This window comes from Lissotriton vulgaris, chromosome 4_1, assembly GCF_964263255.1.
Source record: "Lissotriton vulgaris chromosome 4_1, aLisVul1.2, whole genome shotgun sequence".
Lineage (NCBI taxonomy): Eukaryota > Metazoa > Chordata > Amphibia > Caudata > Salamandridae > Lissotriton > Lissotriton vulgaris.
Window position 1 is genome coordinate 1,071,302,900 of NC_141691.1, and position 24,625 is coordinate 1,071,327,524.

Below are 24,625 nucleotides of genomic sequence, written 5' to 3' on the forward strand. Positions count from 1 at the left end.
TCCTGGAGCTATACTCTATATTGCCCTTACTACCTCCAGTACATCAAAAGATTCTGGTGGTGTAAAAGCCCCTGGTGTGGATGAATGAGTCTCGCTCTGTGGGAGCAGCGTGTCTACATTACCGCAATATAGATTATAAAAGTGGTCATGCCACTGTTGACCCTGAATTGATGCTTGCAGCTTGTAGAAAATAAAAGACTTTCAGTCCAACTGCCGTCTGAGTGCATTCTTGTGCAGGGGCACTTTGGAGCTTTGATGTAATACATGGTCGCCTAACCGTGAAGAATCGCACCAACCCTAGGATTGGAAAAGGGGACCGATGGACTGGGAATTTTCCTGAGTTCGACTTCAGAGCAGCAGTTCACATTAACAGACTACACTACATCGGGCTGGTGATTAACAGCAAATATTATGATTTTAGCTGTGACGCGCACTACTAGTCCCATGATGCAAAGGGACTCACTCACCTGTGTGGCCCACTGGAGGGGGTATAATTGGATTATCCAGCGCTCACAGGCTGTGACGTTCCATATACAGCCGAAGAAAAGGGCGCCATACCTGAAACGCGTCGGCGATTTTAGATCAGAATGCAGCCTGTATTGATGCATGCAGCTTGTAGAAAATAAAAGACTATCAGTCCAACTGCAGTCTGAGTGTGTTCTTGTGCAGGGGCACTTTGGAGCTTTGATACATATATTTATATATAAAAATATATCAGCGGCAACTCCGTCAAACACCATGGATTCCTTTCCAGAAAACGGAGCACGACCTACGAAATAGCGCAGCAAGAATTACTTTATTGCTCACCGACCGCTACAGCCATGACGAGTTTCAGGCCGTCAAGGGCCTTGATCACATAAAAATATATATGTAGTTTTATATTATATGGGTTGAATGTGTTTTTGTAGAGACCCTGTGAATTCACTACTGAAGTAAATAAATAAATAAAATAACATTGTCGAATGACTTACTGTTGTTCTCAGCATAAATCCTGATAACAGGCATCATCTCGAAAAGCACTTTGGGTTTGCATTCAATGAGCTTCAAATTCCTTTTGTCCCAGCCAGCTCCTTCTAAGTACAGCCCATATACATAGACACCCTTGGCTGGAGGTAGTGTAATGTCATCTTTCATCCACTTGGTGACTTCATTACACAGCACTACACTGTCCAATGCCCATCCTTTGTTAGCACGGGTAATCTCCTATGAAAAACAAATACATGTATTAAAACTTCAAAGGATAGAAATACAGAATTTTATTAAATGTAATAGAACATGTGTTTTGTTGTGCTTTTTGTTACACTGCACCATATCAAGGATGTTACAATGCTTCCCTTTACTGCCTTTATCAACTCAGAGTTTCCAAAGCACTATTAATTATAACATATCAACTGCATGGAACTCTATTTAATGGTTTATTAATCAATAAAGTAATGCCCTGGGATGCTACAAAAAAACGTCAAAGGAAGTAGAGATTGATTCAAAGTCAATGGTGTAAACAATGAGTGCTATCGCCATCATTACATTTATGGCATTTGCATGGAGTATGTTGCAGTGAATCTACTTACTTTCTCTTTATGCTATGTTAAGCAAATCACCTAGCAAATCAGCTTATTACTGACCTACATCTGTAGACAGAAACAATCATGGCAATTGTGGGCAGTATCCCATGGCACGCTACAGCTCACTGCAAAACTGCCTTCCTTCCACCCGAGGATGAAGACCAATGTTTGTAGCTTGCCTAATAGCGCTCTGATTTTATCTTTATCTGTAACCGACCTAGCCACAGGGTAGAGGTGCACGTTACATAAAAGATTACAAAGCTGATATAGAAATATTATCATCTTCCATGTACCAAAAAGGAAAAAGACAAATAAATAGTGAGGGATGGCTAATATAGCAAACACAGGAATGATCTAATAAGTATAGTTTGATGCAGTAAGATATTAGATCTTTACAAAAGTCCAACAGTTCTGAGTTGCATCTGATGTGGTCAGGAATGGTGTTTCAAAGTCTGGTGGGAAAGCATAAGAAGGTCTTTTTGGAAGTTTTTGACATTTTGGCATATGGGGATTTCGAGGATTGGTCTTCCTCAGTTACTTGTATTTTTTTACCATGGGTGAGTTTCAGTTTCACCTTCAGGTATGATGGTAATCCCTTATGGCTTGTTTTGTAGGTTATGTACGAAGTGCTGAAGTTGATCCTTGTCTTGAGAGCAAGCCAGTGGAGTTACTTTAGGACGGATGTGATATGGTCCTCGTGGCTCCTTTATCAAGCCTGGTGGACGCATCAAGTGCAACTCAAAGAGAAACATTAAAGAATTTGGGAACGATTGGCAGTAGTACATTACCAACATCTAGTTGGGTGAAAACAAGAAACTGAACACTGTTTCTGCAATCTGAGCAGGTGCAATTGATAGAAGGCAATTTGGTTAGCTTGCAATTTGATCTTAAAATGTTCACATCCATACTAGTCCAGTGTCTACATCAAGTGTGGCCCCAACTGGCTTCTCCATGCCAATCTGTCATCATCAAAAATGGCCAAGCCAGTGATAATACCCGCTTGGCTGTCACTTTGATTGAGACTGCGGAGAGATGAAACCAAACAATGACCCTCCTATCTCTCGATACAGAGAAGGCCTTCGACAGAGTAGATTGGCCCTACCCATTGAAACTCCTTGCCAGGAGTCTCTTAAGGCCAAAAATTAAGACATTCATACTAGTGAACTTCAAACAAACAACTGCCAGACTTAAAAACAATGGGGGCTACATGGCAGAGGTCCCCCTTACATGAGAATGAGGCAGGGGTGTCCCCTCTCCCTGCTGGTGTTCAACTGGCGATAAAACCACTTATCACCAATATCACACATAACCCTAATATACAGGGACTGCCAGTGGGAACCAGAGGACACAAAGTAGCACTGTTCATGGATAATATCCTTTGTTTTATGACTAACCTCAATATAACAGTCCCTGCTTTACTGGCAGAGCTAGACCACTTCTCCCTGGTCTCAGGCTTCAAAATTAACTGCTCTACATTGCAGGGTACGTGGGTGGCAGAACCACAGGAGGAGATGTGTGCACCTCTTTAACATAATGGTTTTTCATGGAACAGGGTGGCTATCCAATACTTACTTGGGTGTGGTCCTACCGACCCTGTCCCTCTATGACAGCAACATTTCCCCTTTGATCACTGCCCTTTTCAAAGACCTATTCCAAAAGGGCAAACTGGAAATTTCCTAAATGGGTAGACTAAACAGCCTAAATATACGTTTTATGCCCGCTTGCTTTAAGTCCTACAGACGCTTCCTCTAAAAATACCTAGACAAATGTTAATGCACATCTGGAAACAGATGCTGAATTTCTACTGCAGGGCAAATCCCCGCCAAGTGCTGCTCTCGAACCCCTCACAGCCTATGACAGATGGCTGTTTTGGCTTCCCAGACATAGGTACCTATTCCTGAGTGGTATAGATTTGCCCAGACACTAAACTGGAATTACAACTATCTGGAACAGATATTTTCACTGGTAGCATTCAGGCATCTGCTATGGCCACCTGACAAGACTTGGATGGATTCCTAGACCCCCTCCCTACAACGATGACTGTACTGGAATACTGGCAATCCCTCTTTGGAGAAAGCACCTCCTTCCCACCCATTCCCTTTCATCCCACTGATTAACAACCCGTATTTTCTCCTCAGGAAATACAGGTCCTGGTTTTCAATCCTTGAACCAAGTGCACCCCTCTTTCCTGAGGGAGTTTTATACCAATGGGGAACCCCAGGGCAGGGATGACTTGACCAATCACTTCCAACTCACCAGAATATATGCTTTTAAACTTACACAAGCCTTACACTGGGTGGGAGGGACATATGTTTGGGGACACTTGTGCAGGGAAAAGTCTTGCCTCGAGTCCCTCTTCACCAACAATGTCTGCCGCAGTGGCATTTTGTGGCTCTACTAATACATCTTAGAGCTAAACCCTCATAGGAGACACATATCCCTGCTGATACTTGGATGTCTAGCTGACAAAGGGCTGTGAAGTCTTTAATATGTGTGTGACACAAACAGAATGCTTACAAACTACACACACAATGGCACCTCACGCTCACTAGATGACACAAGATGTTCAAACTAGAATGAGAGGCAACAACCAAACATGTGAGTACAAAGGTCAATTCAAAGTAAGGGTAGTAGATACTTTTCAAATGTATTTGTCTTTTATTCAGGTTCTTCATCTGAAAGCAAAAGTGCAACCAATGCGTTTCACCTGAACAAATGCTTCCTCAGGGCTGCAAACATGCAACAAAATACATTTTCAAGAGGGGTGAGTGACTGTACCTGCCTGCATGGGGACATCTGGAGGATCCATGAGACCACCCTTCTCCCCTCGGAAGGGCTCCCTTTAGAAGGCGCACTAAAAGTGCACCACCTTTTTGTGGTGCACATTTAGTGCGCATTCTAAAGGAATGTTTGTCTCTGCACCCACATCCATAATACGGCGCAGGAGCAAACTGATTCTCTCATTTGCACGTGGCCATACCTGCATGAAAATGAGGGCACGCCCTCCAGTGATAGCGTTGGCGCTACATGTGTGCCAGCACTATATGTATTACAGAAGTGGTCACATAAGTGTCTGTGGCCCCTTCTGTAATACCAAAGTACACCGGGGGGCACACAAAGTGGGCGCACATGCCAGTTGTGCCTCAGGAGCATTCTCTGTAATAGAGCCCCTGTTGTGCAATATTTCCGCAAAATTCATCTTACAGAGACGGTTCCTTTCAAGTACATTTAAAGGACTCCAATCATAGAATATAAACTGTGTTTATTCTTTATCTATATATTTTTTACTAGAACATCTGCCGTAACATGATTCACAATTGTTTATAGCTGATTCCTACTCCATGGATTTCTTCCTGAGAGGGGTAGGTTTGTACTTCCACAGAACAAACTGTAAATTGGGGAGCCTCTGTATCAGTGGCGGCGCGGTTTGTACAAACAGACCTGTGAATATGTCCTCACTTGTGACATTTGCCAGCAGATTAAACCTTCGACTGCTGCGTGTCCACCACAGACACAGGTGTACAAATCTAATAAACCACTTGGGTCTGTTTATTTAGATCACTGCGGTCCTTTCTCTTCTGATACTGCGTATAAGTTTTTCTTACTTGCAGTGGATTCGTTCACGCGCTTTTTATGGGTCTGGCCACAACGCATTGCTGATGCTTAAACTGTCATCAGGGATTTGTGTGTCTTTGTGGGAATTTTTGCATGTGGCACCCTCCATTCGGACCAGGGTCCAGCGTTCGCCTCTAAGGCATACAAGAAAGCCATGAGGTCTGTGGGGGTGCAGGTCAAATTTTCGTCCCCATGCAGGCCTGAGGGCAATTCAGTTGTGGACCGAATGAACAGTGACTTAAAGCAATCCTTGACAGCTAGAGTTTTAGGTACTGGCAGAAACTGGCTGCCCCATCTGTATAGCGTTCAACGTGCACTAAATAATCTCCCTAGAAGGTCTCTGGGTGGGCGGACCCCATACGAAATGTTCTTTGGCATAAAAATGTTTGTCCTGGACCTTGAGGGTCTAGACATGGCAGTGTGGGTAGGCACCCTTTGACGTAGATGATCATTCTGCTGGATTACAGAACCTACAAGAGACTCGAGACAGTCTTGCAAAGGAACATTTGCTCTCCACATCTGATGCTATGCTTCAGATTCCGGTAGTTGGCTGGCTACCCCAAGTCGGTGACCTGGTCCGTGAGATCGTGGAGAACAGGAAGGAGTTCAGCCCCTCTTATCATGCACCAGTTCCAGTGCTTGGTGTGCAGGGTACAAGAACAGTCATTTTACCTCCACTTCATGGTCACAAGGATAACAGGTACATCTCCATTGACAATGTCAAATTACAGTGAGTGACCGATTCTTCTTAGTATGACTCCAGCGGTCTCTTGTTCAGCAATGCTGAGAAATTCTGTTTTGGCCTCTGCAAACACCATCAGGCCTGATATTGCCATTGAGATGCATACGGTTACTAATCCATTATTGAATCCACCGGCTGGTGATCTCCATGAAGATACTGAGTATACTTATCCCACAGATGTGTCGTTGCCTCGTGTGCAGACAAGTGCAGTTGACCACTCACGTTTTTCATTTGACACTAACTCTACAATATTAAGTTCTCCATCGAACATTTCTATTTTTGCTGTTTTAAAAGACATTTTTTGATTCCACCTTGGACTTACATTTGGCTGGTGCTTTTCTCAATTTTTTTATTCATGTCGATTGGATTTTTAGTTGTATTTTTTCGTCCAGTGAATGGACATTATGTTAAAGAAAGATCTACAATTTGGTTAATTGATGGAACTTTGGCACCCCACTCCTCGTCCCACATCATGAAGAGGGACCAGACTTTTGTCAACATCACGGCTTGGCCTGTGTTCGATGGAATTGTATAGGATGCTGTAAAATTATAAATTCATGGCCCTACATAGGTTATTAATGTCCCCAATGTACTTTGTGTTTCTATGGGGGATGTTGTGAAACAAAATATACGCTCTGACTATTGGGATGTCCAAGCCGTAGAGGCTCTTTTTTCTGATTTGAAATATGATGCTGCATTTGATGCTGAAGATTTGTACTTAGATTCTGCTAATTATGCAGACTTATTCTGCTACCAGCACTATGGCAATCATTTCCTGCATAAAGCTAACACATTTAGAAATGTGGTTAATTACACACAATGGGAACATTGCCAGTCCCCATTGTACAGCAAAACACACAAGATGATGGACGGAATGTTGCACAATGGCAAAACATTCACCCCCAGCCACAGATCTGGGTTAAATCCATCGTCATTTTGCTCACCAAGCCACCCCAGTTCAGACATGGCCATATGCAAATCAGTCTTGATCCTGTGCCTCATGGGAACAGTCCAGACTGAACTGCCAAGCCATTTCTTCCCTGGACCGGAATCAAGCATCCTAGGACCGGTTTCTGGCTATCAGCCATCTTCAGCCAGGATAGCTTGACTCCAGTGGCTTAGTGAGCATGGGACCCACGTCTGGGCATACCCTTCCCACATAGGGTGAACAGCAAAACACACAAGATGATGGACGGAATGTTGCACAATGGCAAAACATTCACCCCCAGTCACAGATCTGGGTTTAATCCATCGTTATTTTACTCACCAAGCCATCCCAGTTCAGACATGGCCATATGCAAATCAGTCTTGATCCTGTGCCTCATAGGAACAGTCCAGACCGAACTGCCAAGCCATTTCTTCACTGGACCGGAATCAAGCATCCTAGGACCGGTTTCTGGCTATCAGCCGTCTTCAGCCAGGATAGCTTGACTCCAGTGGCTTAGTGAGCACGGGACCCACGTCTGGGCATACCCTTCCCACATATGGTGAACAGCAAAACACACAAGATGATGGACGGAATGTTGCACAATGGCAAAACATTCACCCCCAGTCACAGATCTGGGTTTAATCCATCGGGGTTGAATGTATGACATTGTTCTGCATTCTGTCCATCAACTGTTGTTTTTGCAATCCCCATTGAAGGCAGCTTGAAAACTCTTTTGAGGAAGTTTACATATTTTACTGATTTTAATCAATCCAATCCGGACACCTTTTATTTTAAAATGACTGCAAAGTCCTCTTCTAAAGTGAGACTCACCCACACTAAATTACTGTATTCAAAGTCCTTTATAGATCAATTAGCTATAGGGGGCTATGAGCTGTGTAAAGATACTATTGATCTTAAATCTTTTTCGGGTTCTAACAGCTGGCAAGTGCAAGGCACTGAAGCTTTGCATCGTGCATGTCTGATCCCTAACCACATGTTTTTGAACTCTAAGATTTCACAAACTACTTGCTTTGGATTGGCTACATCTAAAAATGATATGCCCCTTCTCTTCCTGATTTGAGGGAATACACTACATGGTACAATCACATCGATAGGTCCCTAGATGAGTTGCGGTCCCTAATAACAAATTCCTCCTTTAATATTTCCAACTTGGATCCTCAAGGTTGGTTATTATGGCAGAAAGTTCAGATTCATGCCAACATCATTTTCTGGGTCTGGCCCCAGGCTATACACAGGTTAGAGTGGACCCCTGTTTTCAAAACACCCATTCTGTTACTACCTATTCAGTAGGCAAATTGTGTCAGAGCTGGCTTAACTATTCCACTTTAGCGTCAGTTAAATTTCATTTGTCCAAACTGACTGATGATGTTGATTTGAATTACTTTGTTAAAGGCCCTGTAGGAGGCAGGTCCAAAAGATGGATATATGCTATTTACAATGACGTTTGGAAACTGTCCCAAATCGAAGCTGCTTCAAGATTAAGAGCAATTGATCAAGCTAATTTAGAAAAAGTGCTTGCTGTTGTTGACAATAGCATTAATACTCTTTCTTCCAGAATTTACACCTTAGATAATATTGTGTCATCTGTTATGGATATTGTACAGGATGAAGTGTCTGTTTTATATCATGGTCAAAATCAATTACGTTCTATTACGCAATTTGCGTGGACTTTACAAACTTTAAAGTCTGGGAAAGTGCCTTGGGACTACATGAATACCTCATCACTGTATTCAAAAGGGCATGCACCTCGGTGCGGGTGTTAACCACGTGAAGGACAAATGTTTCACGCGAAGAAGTAAGGGCAACTCCTTTCTGAGACAATAGAGCCCTTATTGAACTCATCTTGTTGAACTCTGCTTTCAAGCACGGAATCGAAGGCCAGATGGGCACATTGAGCTTCCCATGCGGAGGCGGGAACAGTACATTCTTACAACAGACTACACGTTGGGAGTCGGTCACAATATACGGAATTCCTGCCAGCATACCACTGCAATCTTCATTATTTAAAAGAAAATAGCTACAGTTAGCCAGTAACGTGAAAGTTGGTGTTATAGCCGGGACTGGATTTCCCTTTACAATGCATGCTAAATTCGGGGCATTCGAATTGCACGAACCGTGCAATTGTATGTTCTTCCAAACCAGTGAATGGTCAGGTGTAGAAGTGCGCTCTTCTCCTTTTAAGTAAACCTCTTTACCCTCCCTTAGGGACCTATAGGTAAATGGCAGAGACCACACTTCATGGAGATATGCACTACCCAATGGTTCATATCTGCCTATGGCATAATGTTTCATGCACAAACTGAATTTAAACAGGGGAAAAGGAAGCGTTATCAACCCATGAATTAGCCATACAGCTGATTTACTTTCGGCAACAGAAAAAGGTAAAGGTTCCAACTTTTCAATATGCAAAAGGGAATATCCAGCATCCTTCATTGACATAAATTGCTGTTTATCAGTCAAATTAAACAGTAAAAATAGAGAGGATGTGTTCATATAGCCCCAAGGCACTTTACCAGCCTTTAAAGTCTGCAAAGTCCACGCAAACTGCATAATGGAACGTAATTGATTTTGACCATGGTACAAAACAGACACTTCATTTTGAACATTATCAACAACAGATGAAACAATATTATCTAATGTATAAATTCGGCAACAAAGGGTATTAACGGTATTGTCAACAACTGCAAGCACTTTTTCTAAATTGGGTTGATTGATAGCCCGTAATCTACAAGCAGCTTCAATTTGAGACAGTTTCCAAACTTCGTTGTAAGCAACATATACCCATCTTTTTGACCTGCCTCCTACAGGACCTTTAACAAAGTCATTCAAATCAACCTCATCAGATAATTTAGACAAATAAACGTTAACTGGCGCTAAAGTGGAATGCTTAAGCCAGTTCTGACAAAACTTGCCTACAGAATAGGTAGTAACAGAATGGGCGGTCTCAAAACGGTGATGCACTCTAACCTGTGTAAAGCCAGGGGTCAGACCCAGAAAACGATGTTGGCATGAATCTGAACTTTTTTGCCATAATAAATGGACCATTTATAGCCATAAGAATGTTAACCCGTTAACCGCTGCGGTAATTCCGCCGCGGTGCGGGCGTTTCCGTGCGCGGATGGGGCCGCGTCGGCCATTGGCCGACGGCAGCACTGGGGAGGTAGTGCTGCCGTCGGCCAATGGCCGACGGCAGCAAGGAAAGGGTTAAAACCAAGCTTTAATTAAGTTCAAATTATGAAATTTTGTTATTGATTCTTCTATGGCTTTTTTCTAAAGAAAACATTCAAAAGTCCAACTTTATTTGTATTGTAAATAGCAAAAGACAATTTAGAATGGAGTCCATGAATGTGTGAGTTGTGTGAACATGTTATTGATGAGTTTGAAAGTTGAGAGAAAGAGATCGAGAGTTTGGATGGGGAATTGGAGATTTGTACATGTGTATGTTTTAATATGATATTTGTGTTATAATTGAAAACATTTAAATGCATTGTAAAAATTCAAAACATTTCTCTGTTATAAAATAAGAAAATTAAAAAGTGAATAATTCAGACAGAACTAGTAGTCTTTAGCTTATGTTGTTGAGGTTTTAAACATGGCTGTATTGATTCGATTATGAATACAAAAAACAGTATTGGTGCTTTGTTTGTTCAATTATAGGTCAGTGGCCTGGCCTTACCGTTGGGGGCCCGAACCCAGTGTTGTTATTAGTTAGTTTAACTGGGACTGGACAATGTTCCCAGTGCGTATAATTAACCAAATTTCTAAATGAGTTTGCCTTATGCAGGAAATGATTACCATACTGTTGGTAGCAAAATAAATCTGCATAGGTAGCCGAGTCCAAATACAAATCCTCAGCATCAAAGGTAGCATAATATTTCAAATCAGAAAAAAGAGCCTCTACTGCCTGGACATCCCAATCATCAGATCGTATGTTTTGTTTTACAACATCCCCCATTAAAACACGAAGAACATTGGGGACATTAATAACCTTTGTAGGGCCGTGAATTTGAAATTTACCAGCATCCCAAACAATCCCATCCAAGACAGGCCAAGCCGTGATGTTCATATAAGTCTGGTCCATTTTTATTCTGTGTGATGAGGAGTGGGGTGCCAAAGTTCCATCAATTAGTCTAATTGAAGTTATTTCTTTAACATGTCCATTCACTAGAAAAAACATAACTACAAATCCAATTGACATGAACAAAAAAATTGAAAAAAGCACCAGCCAAATGTAAGTCCAAGGGGGTATAAGAAAATGTCTTTTGAACCAAACAGCTAAAATAGAAACTTTTGAAGGGGACTCAGATGTTGTAGCATCAGTGTCAAATGAAAAGCGTGACTGAGTACACCAGGCAATGGCACATCTGTGGGGTAAGTAATAAGTATACTCAGTACCATCAAGGGGATCACCAGCCGGTGAATTCAATAAAGGATTAGTAACCGTAGGCATCTCGATGGCAATGTCAGGGCTGTTGGTACTCGCCGGAGCCAAAACAGAATTTCTCAACATAGCTGGACAAGAGACCACTAGAGTAATACTAAGAAGAATCGGCCACTCGCTGTAATTTGACATTGTCATTGGAGATGTACCTGTTTTCCTTGCGAAGTGGAGGTAAAATGACTGTTGTACCCTGCACGCCAAGCACAGGAACTGGTGCACAATATGAGGGGCCGAACTCCTTCTTCTCCTCCACCTTCTCACGGACCAGGTCACTGACTCGGGATAGCCAGCCAACTACCGGAATCTGAAGAGCAGCATCAGATGTGGAGGGTAAATGTTCCTTTGCAAAACTGTCTCTGGTCTTTTTTAGATTCTGTAATACAGCAGAATGTCATCTACATCAAAGGGTGCGGCAGACGCCGCCATGTCTAGACCCTCAAGGTCCGGAACAAACATTTGATGCCAAAGAACATTTCGTATGGGGTCCGCCCACCCAGAGACCTTCTAGAGAGATTATTAAGTGCATGTTGACACTATAGAGATGGGCCAACCAGTTCCTAAAACCCTAGCTGTCAAGTATTGCTTTAAGTTACGGTTCATCCGCTCCACAACATGGATACAAAGCTTTTGAAGTTGATACACTGGCTTTCGTCACTGCCTCCAAGGCAGGATACGGTGTAACGACCAACATGCGTTTCCCCTGTGACAGCGCTCGTTCCTTTAGAATCGCCATCTGCACTGCAGTCAAAACTTTTTCCACAGAAGAAAAACGCATTTCAGCCGAAGTGTACAAGTTTGACCTGTAAGCAAGAGGGACTGTGTCACCCCCATTAAAAGTCAGGTAAGTGAAACCCACCACCCCAGGCACAATTCCTATTACCATGTTGGTGTGGTTGTCACGTGTCAGTAAGTATTCAGATTCAAGAAGATCAGACTGCAAAGATTGTAATATCGCAGAATGTTCAGGCAGCCAGCAAGATTTGGTGAAAGAGGCTTGATACACTGGGCATAATCGGGAATGTAAGTGCGCCAGAAATAAAAAAAAAACAGTAATGATTGTAGCTTTTTCATAGTTGTAGGAGCGCGCAATTTCGCATTTCTGCGCATTTCTCCAGGAAGTGAGGCGCCAAACCTCGACCTTCATTGTTGAGCTCATACCCCAGTAACAACACTGTATACTCTGCAATGTGTGATTTAGCAAAATTACACTTGTAACCCAAGTCCGCAAACATACAAATGATGCGGTCAACACGACACAGATGCGGCCATAATTCATCGTCTGTGAGATAAATATCATCCACATACAGGCACGCATCAGGGTCGAGTCCCTCTAAAAGAGAGACTATGCGAGCGGCAAAGATGCCTGGGCTGTTTTTATAGCCCATGGCTAATCTTCTGAACTGTTTTTGTTTACCACCACAGGTAGAGGCTGTTCATGGACTACTAATAGAGGACAGGTTATGGCTAAAAAAGTCATTGGATATGTCAAGTGTGGTCTTAAAACGTTTAAGCACAAGACTATCCACAAGTGCTCAACTGCGAGTATTCTGTACCGCGCAGGTCCGACAATGAGAGTTCAAGTGCCGGTAATCCAATACCAAACGGTACGAGCCATCAGGCTTGGTCACAGTAAAAAGAGGATTATTCATCGGAGACTCACACGTTTCGATCACACCTTGATATTCCAAATGGTCAAGGATTTCTGCCATGGGACCATTCGCTTAACATCGCATGGGATATTGGGGTTGAGGCTGTGGCATAGACAGCAATGGTATATCATGCCTGGGGGAAAATTTGTCCCATCCACATTGAGTACGGTACAACGCCGGTGCAAGCACCTTAGCCTACTTTTCTGCAAAATTCAGCGCTTGCTTCTTTGGCACAGTGTGTGCGAAACTAAGGAGGATTACCTCCTCCCCTCTCGGAGCGGCCAGAACAAAGGGTGGGGGCCTGTCGGCCTCTGCCAACAAAATGTCATAGGTAGAGGTCAGATTTTCCCCAAAAATCCCTTTTATAGTACGCTGTATGTCACCCTCAATTAAAAGGACTATATCATAAAGTCCGTCAGGGGGAGCCACTCTAGTGTCAGCAGTCTCAACAGCAACAAACGTGCCAGTTGCTGTCGCCTTCAGAAATGTACGCAATGCTTCCCGCACTACTGTAATTTTCGCCGCGCTGTTTAGCAGCGTCAGCGCCCCATGTTGGGCACCATGTTGCGGGGATTCTGCTCATACGCAGAACTGTGCACAGAGACCCAGGACCTCAGTGAATTGTAGATTACCAAAAAACTCACCTCAGTACCTAGAACCCCTAACCGACTAGCATCAGTGTCTCATTAGCTCTTCGTCCTATAGCAAAGGTACCAATGATTAGACAACCCAGAACATGCGACTTAGGATACACTCAGGATTGGTGGGAATCAAGAACACTCTTTCGTTTTATTCTCATACCAGTCCACAAAATGGGTAAAAAGAGACACAATAAAGTTTAAAATATTTATTTTAACAACGTGCTCTAAGATGCGGTATTTTTACTAACATAAGCAGGTATATGATTAAAAATAATACAATCAGCATTGTTCCAACTCCATAAAACACAAAGGGAGAAATCATATTATAATGATAGTGGAAACAGGTCCTATAGTGCGCTTGTATGCCACCCTCCCTAGCTAGGAACTTGGGGCCAGATGTAGGTCGCCTAATACCGGTCAGTAACGGCCGAAATTACCGAATTTCGGCCGTTACCGACCGGTATTAGGCTTTTCAGATGTAGGGGCCTAATTTAAGGATTTGGTAATTTACCGAATCGGTATGTTAAGGAATCGGTAAATTACTGATTCCTTAAAATACCGATTCGGTAAATTACCGAATATGTAATGTAGGGAGCACTCAAATGAGTGCTTTTCCCATTTCAGGATTCGTTATTTACAACCAACTACAAGTTGGTGGTAAATATCAAAACCCTACAAAATGCAATTGTTTGCAAATTATAACAGTGCCATGTGGCAGATATACATGCCCTTAGGGAATGTATGTGTCCCACATGTGCACCCATGCACTATTCAGGGGTGCAACAGGGTGTCAAAGTGACATCCTGCCACCCTTGAATGTGTTCCCCTTTTTACGGAATTGGTATTTACCGATTCGGTAAATACCGAATTGTACCGATTCGGTAATACTTACCGAATTTTTTCCTACATAGCGTTTGGCGATTCTAAAATACCGAATCAGTAAAATTCGGTATTTTAGAATCAGTAAATTCGGATTACCTACATCTGGCCCTAGGTTTTATATAATAATAGAAGGTCTCTTAGGCTTGAATGGGGAACCCCATACCTCCAAGATCAGCAGGAGTCAATCACATCAGGATCTGCAAAAACTCTCTCTCTCTGGAAACAGATTTTCTCCAAGTGTGCTAATCATACATGCAGTGCAATATTAAAGTCGCTAGAATTTCAGTCAGCCACAGCTGTGTGCATGTTGTGTTTAGAGCGTGAGCCGAAGAGCCCAAATAACAGCTTACATTGTTTTGTTAACCTTGGAGGCTTCTGCAAACACTGTACAGACAGAGATCATGGTGTAAGTCTAGGGATGTCAAAAACAAGGTTTTCTCATGTGAAGAAAAGTCAAGCAGTCTAACTTACAATAACAGATACATGCAGGGTTGTGTGCAAAATCTGCAAAGTGGCAAAATGGCATTTAAACGACTGAAAGGCTAAGCTAACATAGCAATATGTGCACGCAAGGCCCTGCCTTCACTGCAAGCAAAGCTCTCACCCCTGCTGAAAGAGACTTGCGCCACCTCCGGATGGAAATGCAATTCGTGATCCACTAGGCATCGACAGCTGAGTTTTCCTGCCCAGGTGTCCAGGGATCAAGCCAGGTTTTGAACCATAACCACATCGCCCTGTTCATTGCAGTACCACATGGCGGCGGTGTTGTCCATGAACACTTGAACCAGTTTTCCCCTTACTGAAGGAAGAAAGGCTTTCAATGCCAAGCAAATCATCCAGAGGTCCAGCAAGTTGACATGGAGTCTGTATTCCACCAGAGATAAGTGTCCTTTGATCTCCACCTTTCCCAGATGTCCACCCCATCCCAAAAGTGACAGATCTGTCACTACTGTGTGATCTGGTTGGGGAAGGGAGAGGGGTCTGCCTCTGACAATATTGCTGTTGGTCAGCCACCACTGCAGGTCCTGTGTAGTTCCCTCTGAGATCTGGACCATGTCGTAGAGATTCCCCTAATGCTGCACCCCACTGGAACTTCAGGTCCCACTGCAGAGCCTGCATATGCCATCTGACATTGTCAAAATCGGGATGCAGGAGGTAAAGAGGCCCAGGAGCCTCAGAGTCATTCTCACGGAAATCCAGGATAGAGGCTGAAACATCGGTATCATAGCCTGAATATCCTGGACTCCCCGTTCGGGAGGTTAGGCCAGAAACAACACTGTGTTCAGGACAGCTCTCATGAAAGGGAGAGTCTGAGAGGGAGCCAGGTATGACTGCAGCACATTGATAGAGAACCCCAATGAATGCAGGAGGTTCGCCGTAGTCTGGAGGTGGGAAACAACATCCTAGGATGAGCCAGTCATCGAGATAAGGGAAGACAGGCACCCCTGATCTGCGCAGATGAGCTGCGACAACGGCCATCACCTTGGTGAACACTCGAAGGATGCAGGTACGGTCAAAGGGGAGCACCGTGAACTGAATGTGCTTGTGGTCTACCCTAAACTACAGGTAGCGCTGATGAGCAGGCAGGATGGGAATGTGAAAATAAGCGTCCTGCAATCCCAACACTACCATCCAGTCTCCTGGGTCTAGGGCAAACAAGAACCGAACCAGAGTGAGCATCTTGAACCTTTTCTTCTAGAGGAAGTAGTTGAGGGCTTGCAGATCTAGGATGGGCCTTAGGCCCTTTTCCTTCTTTGGGACCAGAAAGTAGCAGGAATAACAACCACAGCCTACATCTGGTGCTGGAACTCTCTCCATGGCTCCCTTGGCCTTGAGAATCATGATTTTCTCCTGTAGCAGAATCAGGAGATCCTCCGTCAGCTGGTCGTAAGCTGGAGGCATGGCTGGAAAGGTAGGCTCGAAGTGGGGGGTGTAGCCCCTTCGGACTATCCGAAGAACACACCTGGCTGAGGTGATGTTTTGTCAGTGGTGGAGGTGATGGTTGATCCAACTGCCAACTGGCTGCCCATAATGTTGAAGGGCCAGACTAGGACGGTTTGGAGGTGGCGGGTACAGGGGGAGTGGACTGACCTGATTTCTGGCCGCCCGACCCACAGGGTCGGAATGAGCCACGCCCACGATCATGCAGAGGTTGCTGAACTTGCATGGTCTTGTGGCTGGGGTATGGCTAGCAGCCTCTTCCATAGCCATGAATGGGGTGAAATACAGACAGGGGACGTGTGGCCACTGAGAGGCCCAAAGACTTGGCTGTAGCTCGTGAGTCCTTAAAGCACTCTAGGGCTATATGTGCTTTGTCTCCGAAGAGACGGTGCCATCAAAGGGCATGTCCACAAGGGAAACCTGGACATCCCCAGAAAAGCCAGAAGTTCCCAGCCAGGCCTGGAGTCAAACCGCCACCGTCGATGATATCGCTCTGCCTAGCATGTCAGTAGTGTCAAGCCCACAACAAATGGTAACGTTGCTGCATTTCTCCCATCTGATACTGCTTGGGAGAGGATGGCCCGGGCCTCCCCCGGGACCTGTGCAGCTCTTGTGCTACCGTTTCCCACAGGAAGGAGGAATAATGGTCCAATAGGCATGTGGTCTTCAATGACTACAACGCAAGGCTGGCATAAGAAAAACATTTCAGAACCCAACTATCCAGTCTCTTGTATTCCCTGTCCTGGGTTGCGTAAGGGAGTGCGCGTCTGTGATGTTGAGGCTTGGACCACCAAGCTCCTGGGGGTAGGGTGGATGGTGAGGACATTTAGGTTGGCTGGTACAGGGCGATAGCAGTGGGTGATTGTCCTAGTCACAGGAGCCCCTGTGCTGGGCTTGGACCAGGTTCCCAGTAGAACATCAGTCAAGGCCTCATTGAAAGGCAGAAGGGGGTCAGAAGAGGAGACACCCAGCTGCAGGACCTCCGTCAGGATGTTCGTCTTAACTGACATGAAGGCAGCTGAAGTTCCAGGACCTCAGCTGCCCTTCGCACCACCATAGATTATGAAGCTCCCCCCTCTGTAGCCATGGTAGTGGACAAAAGCAGACCAGAATCTGGAGAGGTGTCTAGTTCACTGGCTTCACCCAATTCCTCATACCAGTCCATTCTTGCTCTAGCTGGTCTTGTAAAGTACCCAGCAACCCCTCCCAATCCTCTATTCCTAGCCTTTTAGAATAAGGCTGAGCAATCAATGTAGAACCAAAGGGTTCTGTCAGTGGTGGAATTGGTGCCGATAGGGTGGAATTGGTGCCGATAGGCGCCAATCCGGACCCGGGTCGTCGGAGATGAGAATGGGGATGGTGCTGCCAGTGGCGTGTCGGAGGCATTGGGAGTCTCGGTGTGAAGGTCACAGTAGCATGACCAGCATCGGTCCAGATTAATGGGGGCTCGCGGCCCCAGGGCCATGGGTACGCCGGGAGGCTCAAGCCCAAATATGAAGCTCATGGGGGTCATAGAATTCTTTGGGCTGGTCGGGAATCGCTCCAGATTCTTGGAAGGCGGAGATGCCCAGAGCTGGCCCAGGCCCGTTTCAGCCGAACAAGGCCTAGAACGCCGAGACTCCTCCATCATGCCAGCCGACCGATAGGGAGAAGTCGAAGCACGCTTTGACTTTTTGTGTTTCTAATGCGTCTTACCTGACCGACTCGAAAACTTTGAGTGAGAGGATGAAGACTAAGGGCTCCCGGAGCAGTGCCCGAACCTTCCTCTAAACCGAGAACAAGATCTAATGCAATGCTGAGTGCAAGGCTGTAAGTAATTTTAGGGATGCCCCTCAAAGCTTTCCGAGTCATGGCCCAGCAGTCGGCGCATGGTTTCGACCAAGTGTAGATCCATTACCGACATGGCGTGGTGACAAGCACTGCACGGATTGAATCCTGAAGTCTTCTTGGACATTCTACACATCAAAAAAGTTCAACAAAAATGTTGAAAAAAGCATGTTAAAAAGTGACAGAGGGTATCTCTCTTCATGAATCTGCACTAACCGGCACAGAAAGAAAGAACAAGTTACTTACCTTCGGTAATGATATATCTGTAAGAGACATATATTACTTATAAATTCCTTACCTTAGAATTACCCCCAGGTGTCAGACTGGATCCGAATAATTTTTCTTCAGCAGTACCCCTCCGCGTAGGTAGGTGGTGTTGGTCGACTCCGCGTTTGTCGTTGGCATTGTGCTCGCCGGAATGATGTTGCAGTATCTACGCTTAAGTCAGTTCTTTACACAAAATTCCACGCCAGCATGGCAGAGCTATGCAAGACACTGATCACTGGTGCACACAACTAGGGCCCAGAAGGGAGTCCCTCACCCTAGAAGAACAAGTTACTTGTCTTCGGTAATTATATATCTGTAAGAAACATTAGTTAGTTAGTTAGGTTAGTTATAGATTCCTTACCTTAGACTCACCCCCAGGCATCAGACTGGATCCGGAAAGTTTTTCGTCAGCAGTAACCCCGCGTGTCGGAAGGTGGCGCGGTCGACTCCGCGTCCGTTGTCAGCATCCTGGTTGCTGGGATGACATCGCAGTAGCTACATAGATGCCGCCTCGCGCGCCGACGTCAGTTCATTACACAACTTTTCAGGCCAGAAGAGCAGAGCCATGCAAGACACTGACCACTGGTGCACAAAACTAGGGCCCTGAAAGGATATCCTTAACCCTAGAAGTCAGTTCGCAGAACGAGGAGGACGGGTCGGGCGGGAAGGAATCTATAAACATATTCTTCCCAAGATGGTCCAGCTTCTTGGATTCCCTATCTGGGGGAGCAGAAGGGAACACGCCTTTAGATGTTGAGGCTTGGACCAGCAAGCTGTCGGGGGTAGGATGTTGGGAGAGGAAAATGGGGTTGCCCAGGGCCGGGCATTAGTGTGGGCAATCATCCTATCCACAGGAGCCCTGTGCTAGGCCTGGACCAAGTGCCTAGAAGGATGTCTGTGCGGGCCTCATTGAACGGCAGCAGGCGCTCCAAAGAGGCCACTGCAGGCTGAAGCACCTCAGTCCGGAGGTTCGTCTTGACTGCCACTGTAGGAAGCGCAAGGCCCAAGGCAACACCACAGCATAGAAGGCTCCCACTGGCTTCCCTCACCTCTACTCTCCAGTATGACTCCTCCAGCTGGTCTGCCAAAGGGTAAAAAGACCCCTCCCAGTCCTCCTCACCTTCCTCTGGCTGCCACTCAGGGCAATAGGGAACACCAGGAGAGAACAGTGGCACAAAATTACTGGTTGGCGCCGGTCCGGCTCTGTGTGCAAGATGAGGGGGAGATCAGGGTAGATGCCAGCCGGGGACACGACAGGCGTCGGAACTGGTGGAGGTGTTGTTAATGGAATTGGTGCCAGAGGAGGTGTGGTGGGGTTGACTGGCACTGTTCTGGATCCAGGCCTGGTTTCCTGGGGGCCCTGCAGTGCTGAGGCCGGAGCCGCCAGCCTCCTAGGCCTAGAGCCCCCAGTGGAGTCTGTGGGGCCGAAGGCTTACCAGCAGAGTCGGGCTGCCCAACGATGGAGTGGAGAGCTACGTAAAAGGCATGAAGCTGGGCAGAGGACGCTCAAGCTCCCCGGAAGGGAGGGAAGCTCGGAGCCATTCTAGTAGGCTCCGCGGGTGGAGCCAAAGGACGAAGACCTTCCGCGTCCCGCGTTGCATCGGTCGACGGATAGGGAGAATGCGAAGATCTACAGCACTTCTTCACTTTCTTCTTGTGCTTCGACTTACTCGAAGACGAAGACTTTGAGGAGGAGTGATGGTGGTGACTCTGCTACTGGTCCCGCAACCTCCCTCTCGACCGGGACCTAAAGCGGCGTTGAGCTGACTGTCGGGCCTCCAGAGCTTTCGGGACCACTTCCCCAAAGACTTCGGGTTCATGTCCTGACAGTCGGAGCATGACTTTGGGTCGTGGTCGTGCTCCAGCCACCAAAGACACACGAGGTGCGGACATCAGGTTGTGACAAGAGTCCCAAGGCTTGAGGCCGGTGCGCCGATATGACATCCCTGCGTGCACCAGGAGTCGAACACTCGAAAAAGATGTTGACAAAAAGTCACTAGTCCAAAAATGACTAAGGGTACTGATGTCTCTGGATCTGCGCTGGCTGGCCCGGAAAAAGAAAGAACTGATGTCAGCGCGCAGGGGCAGCTTCTAAGTAGATACCGCAACGTCATTCCGGTGATCACAACGATCCACCAATGCCACCTACCGACGCGCAGGGGTAGTGCTGAAGAACAATTCTCCAGATCCAGTCTGACGCCTGGGGGTAATTTTAAGGTAAGGAATCTATAACTAATAGTCTTTTTCAGATAGAACTGACGTCAGTGTGCCGAAAGTGTAAAAATTTGAAGTTTCTTCAAAATTCATAAAGTGTATTTCACTAAAGACTCAGAACCATTTCATCTTAGTATATCCGATTATATCAGTGCATTGAGAAGTTTTTGGGGAGGGGTTCAAAACCCTTTATTGTCTTTTATAATATAGGCAGTAAGGGCAAAGCAAAATAAGAATATATATGGGATAAACATCATTCCATTTCTGCTTGGTATGGACATACATACGATTGTACCTTCAATCTTTGTGATGAGTTCATCCTACTGATGATAACAAATATGACATATTTGACTGTGTACACTACAACAAGTTATGAGCATACAACAGGAAGAAACTTAACATAATATGATTGACTAAAAGAATTAATGAGTCTAGTAGAAGTGACCGCTGACGATGCGAGCATTGAGGGAAATCTTGATAGGTGTCCCCTGATGGATCATGGTAGTGGCTTTTAGAAAGACAAATGTCGGTTCGGAGGGAGATTTGTCTATAGGGTTTTGTGTTAGCCATAAATTTGTCTAAGGTGTGTGGTAAATTTAAATTACCTATACTTAATTTATGCGGTAAAGTTCAATAATAACTCAGTCAAAAATAAGAGACAGAATCCGTGATATTTGAGGTTTTAAAAGGGGTTTTATTCCTTAAAAAGGAATTGGGTGTATGATTCGTATCATGGCAAATCGCTTCCGTCACCACGAAGGTTCGGGAAGGGACAGACAACACTTTATTGACAAGACATCATATATATAGTCAATGCATTACAGTAAAGGCAGATGCAGGAGGTGTAACAGCTGAGAGGAGAGATAAGAATACACACACGTAATGAAAGAGGCGTTACAGTAGGCGTGCATGAAGGCATGTACTAGAAACGTCATTCTGAGATGTCATAGTTGGGTGTGTCCATAAGAGAATTCTGTAGTGTCAGCAGAAACATGTGGCATAGATGCGCGCGCAGGCAGCATGACGTGTGATTGACGTGTAACTGGAGGGTGAAGGGGACTTGACATTTAGCCCTACATGAGGAGACAGAAGTCTGGGATGTCAGAACAACCTAGTCCTACATCGTATCTAATATCTTGTGTTTAAGGAACTGTATTATCTGGAAGGAAAGGTCTCTCGGGCAAAAGGCTATTCTATACTGACTGCTAGTGCGTGCATATGCGTCTACGTGTCTACATGAGATGCGAGGGGGCATGTGCCTACCATGGTAACAGGAGCTATGAATTACTTGCACGGAGACAGTGAGGCCGGGCCCTTTGCTCTGCAGCTGGAAGGATGTTTACCTAAACTACCAGACAGGAATGTATTTTCGAGGAGCGGAGCAGATAACTTGAAGGCTGAATACAGTCTTGCCAGGCAACAGACCGAACCAGGCACCGTTAGCCGCGCAGGGAGTAAAACAAAGGTCATGGATACAGATGCTCATCCAAGCTTGAGCATCCAGAGACATAAAGCAGGAACAAACTCGATGGCAGAAATCAGGGCCTAACTCGCCTGAGCTAGGGAAAACGTGAAAAGTGCACCATGAAAAGACGTTGGCAAGGCACACTTAGGAACGGAATATCCGACCCATTCATAGTGGATCTGAAAGAGGACATGTTAACGTTGGACGCAAATGTATTTGCGTCTTCATAGCTGGCACAGAAGGGAAGTTACATGCACTTTAAGCTCGTACATGGAGACGGTGGGGTACACGTTAGGGAACATTTCTGACCATAAAATTTATATTTCCTCATTCCCTCCTTGTTCCCTAAGGACCCTTCATGATATATCGATGCTCATGAATCTATCAATCTGTTCGCGTAATATCATTTGCTCTTCTTTCTTTTTATGTCGTTTTGAATGAGAACTTGAATGAGGAATACATGACGTGGCGCACAAGCCGCAAATCGCTGGCCCACATTGTAGACATAGGCAACAACTGAATACTATGAGAAGGGCAATACCTAGGAAGGATAAGATCTTCCATCCCCAGGCTGACAACGTGCTCCAGAACCAACCGGACCAAGCCCAGGTGCCTGGATTCTCGTGTATCTGACTTGCAATCTTATGAAGACGGGTAATGGCTTTATATACTGAAGGTGCGTTTTGTGGAATGAAAACACAGCAACTCGATCCGATGACTCTACAGGCTCCGCCCCTATCGGCCAGTATGACGTCAAGAACGAGACGATTTTGAAGAACAACAATCCGCATAGCAGACTGCTCTTCTGTTAAGTTACCTAGGGCAGAAGTAGTTTCATTCACTACTGCTTCGAGGGTTCTGGTTAATTTTCTTATCAGTTTACTATTTGATACAGTGCCTAGATAGGGGAAAAAACCTTTATTGAAGTCTGTGTATTGCTCCCATGCCGTTTCAGTGTAGTCGACAATCGGGAGATCTCTCTGGGGTCTATTGTGTACTAGATGCGTGTTCCTATGATAATCAGGAGGGGCTAGAAAAACAGGTGGCAGAAGGAATGCAATGTAACAGGTGCCATCCCAATCTAGAGGTAAGCGTATATATGCGGTATGACCACAAACGAAGTAGGAATGACGTGATGCTTTAAACGCAGACTTGCCCTTATCACTAAATTCGATCACAGTAGTACATTTACTATGACCCAGATGTACTGAACCATTCTTTCTAATACATAATTCACCTTTTACTGGTAGTACTGACATGGCGGGCAAGACTGGTTCGAATTCAGATTCAACATTCAGAATCATGAGGTTAAGTGTAAAGTTACCTAGTCCATATACTTCATTTTCAAGATCAGTCCCTGTCCTTTTGGGGAGTCCCTCCTTGTCAGGGAAACATACTTTATGCAGAACGGTGTTCAGATTTCCCCATACCCAGTTGCCCTGGTAAACTACTGTATTTGAATCTAAAGAATTAATCAAACTAAACCATGCGCCACAGGAACCATTATGTGTGAACGGGTACGGAAAAAGGGGCAGAACTCCCTTGTATTTCTGGTAGGGAGGGAGTCGGCCACATATCCAACAATCTGTAGCATTGCTAGACTGATGAGAGTGATGTAACATACTAATGAAAGTGTTGTTGCGCAGCGCAAGTCTGTAGGACAACTCATGCGGGGGTAATTCACTAAAAGAATGTTCGGTAGTGACGTTGAAATCGGAATGTACATGTTTGAAAATAGGGTAGTATAGGTGCAATAGTATACTTGCAGCAATAATCAAAAGACTTAGAAAAAACATAATCAATAGTGTCACTATACAGTGACTACGAAGTGATTTACAATATTCATGTTTCTTGAGCTGTTTCTGTCTATCTCTCTCTCTATTTCGGTCTAGGGGGTACATGTCAGAAACTAATTTAACCGATTCACCTAGGGGAGGACTTAAACAATTAAACTGTCTGACTTGCTAGACCTTAGTTTGAGTTTGTAATTTTGAGAAGCCGTTCTCTCAACAAGGGGGAGTTTTGAGTCAGTCTGTGGAGGAGGGCAGGGCTGAGAATTCAAATCAGAAGGCAGTCCGTGAAACTTTTTGATGTGGCTCGAGTGCAGCCACCCTTTCCGGCCCTCAATCTTCACCGCAGTCCTCGTCGTCAGAAGTACCAATTTCGGTGTTTGCCAGCGGGGCTCCAGCGGGCTCCGTCGGTCAAAGTTCCTTATAAAAACATAATTTCCCGGAACCACTTCATGGGGCTTCACGTCGGTGTTGTCGGGGAAGGCTGCAGCTACCTGTGAACGACATGATTGGAGTGCAGACATCAAGGAGGCAAGGTAATCTGTCAGCATATTACAATCAACATCTGTAATTTTACGAGGTATAGGCGTCCCCCACATATTTGGTGGCCTACCGAAGACCACCTCATACGGGGATAGCC

At 45.2% G+C, this 24,625-nt stretch overlaps 1 protein-coding gene across 1 annotated transcript in view; it reads right to left on the minus strand.

The window, feature by feature from the left end:
• Window positions 1–24,625, minus strand: part of DNAH5 (dynein axonemal heavy chain 5) — a 5,605,957-nt gene that overhangs the window by 46,064 nt on the left and 5,535,268 nt on the right. Inside the window, exon 71 of the mRNA XM_086967405.1 lies at window positions 972–1,203. Within this exon, the coding sequence (XP_086823531.1) occupies window positions 972–1,203 (232 nt within the window). The remainder of the gene's footprint in view (window positions 1–971; window positions 1,204–24,625) is intronic.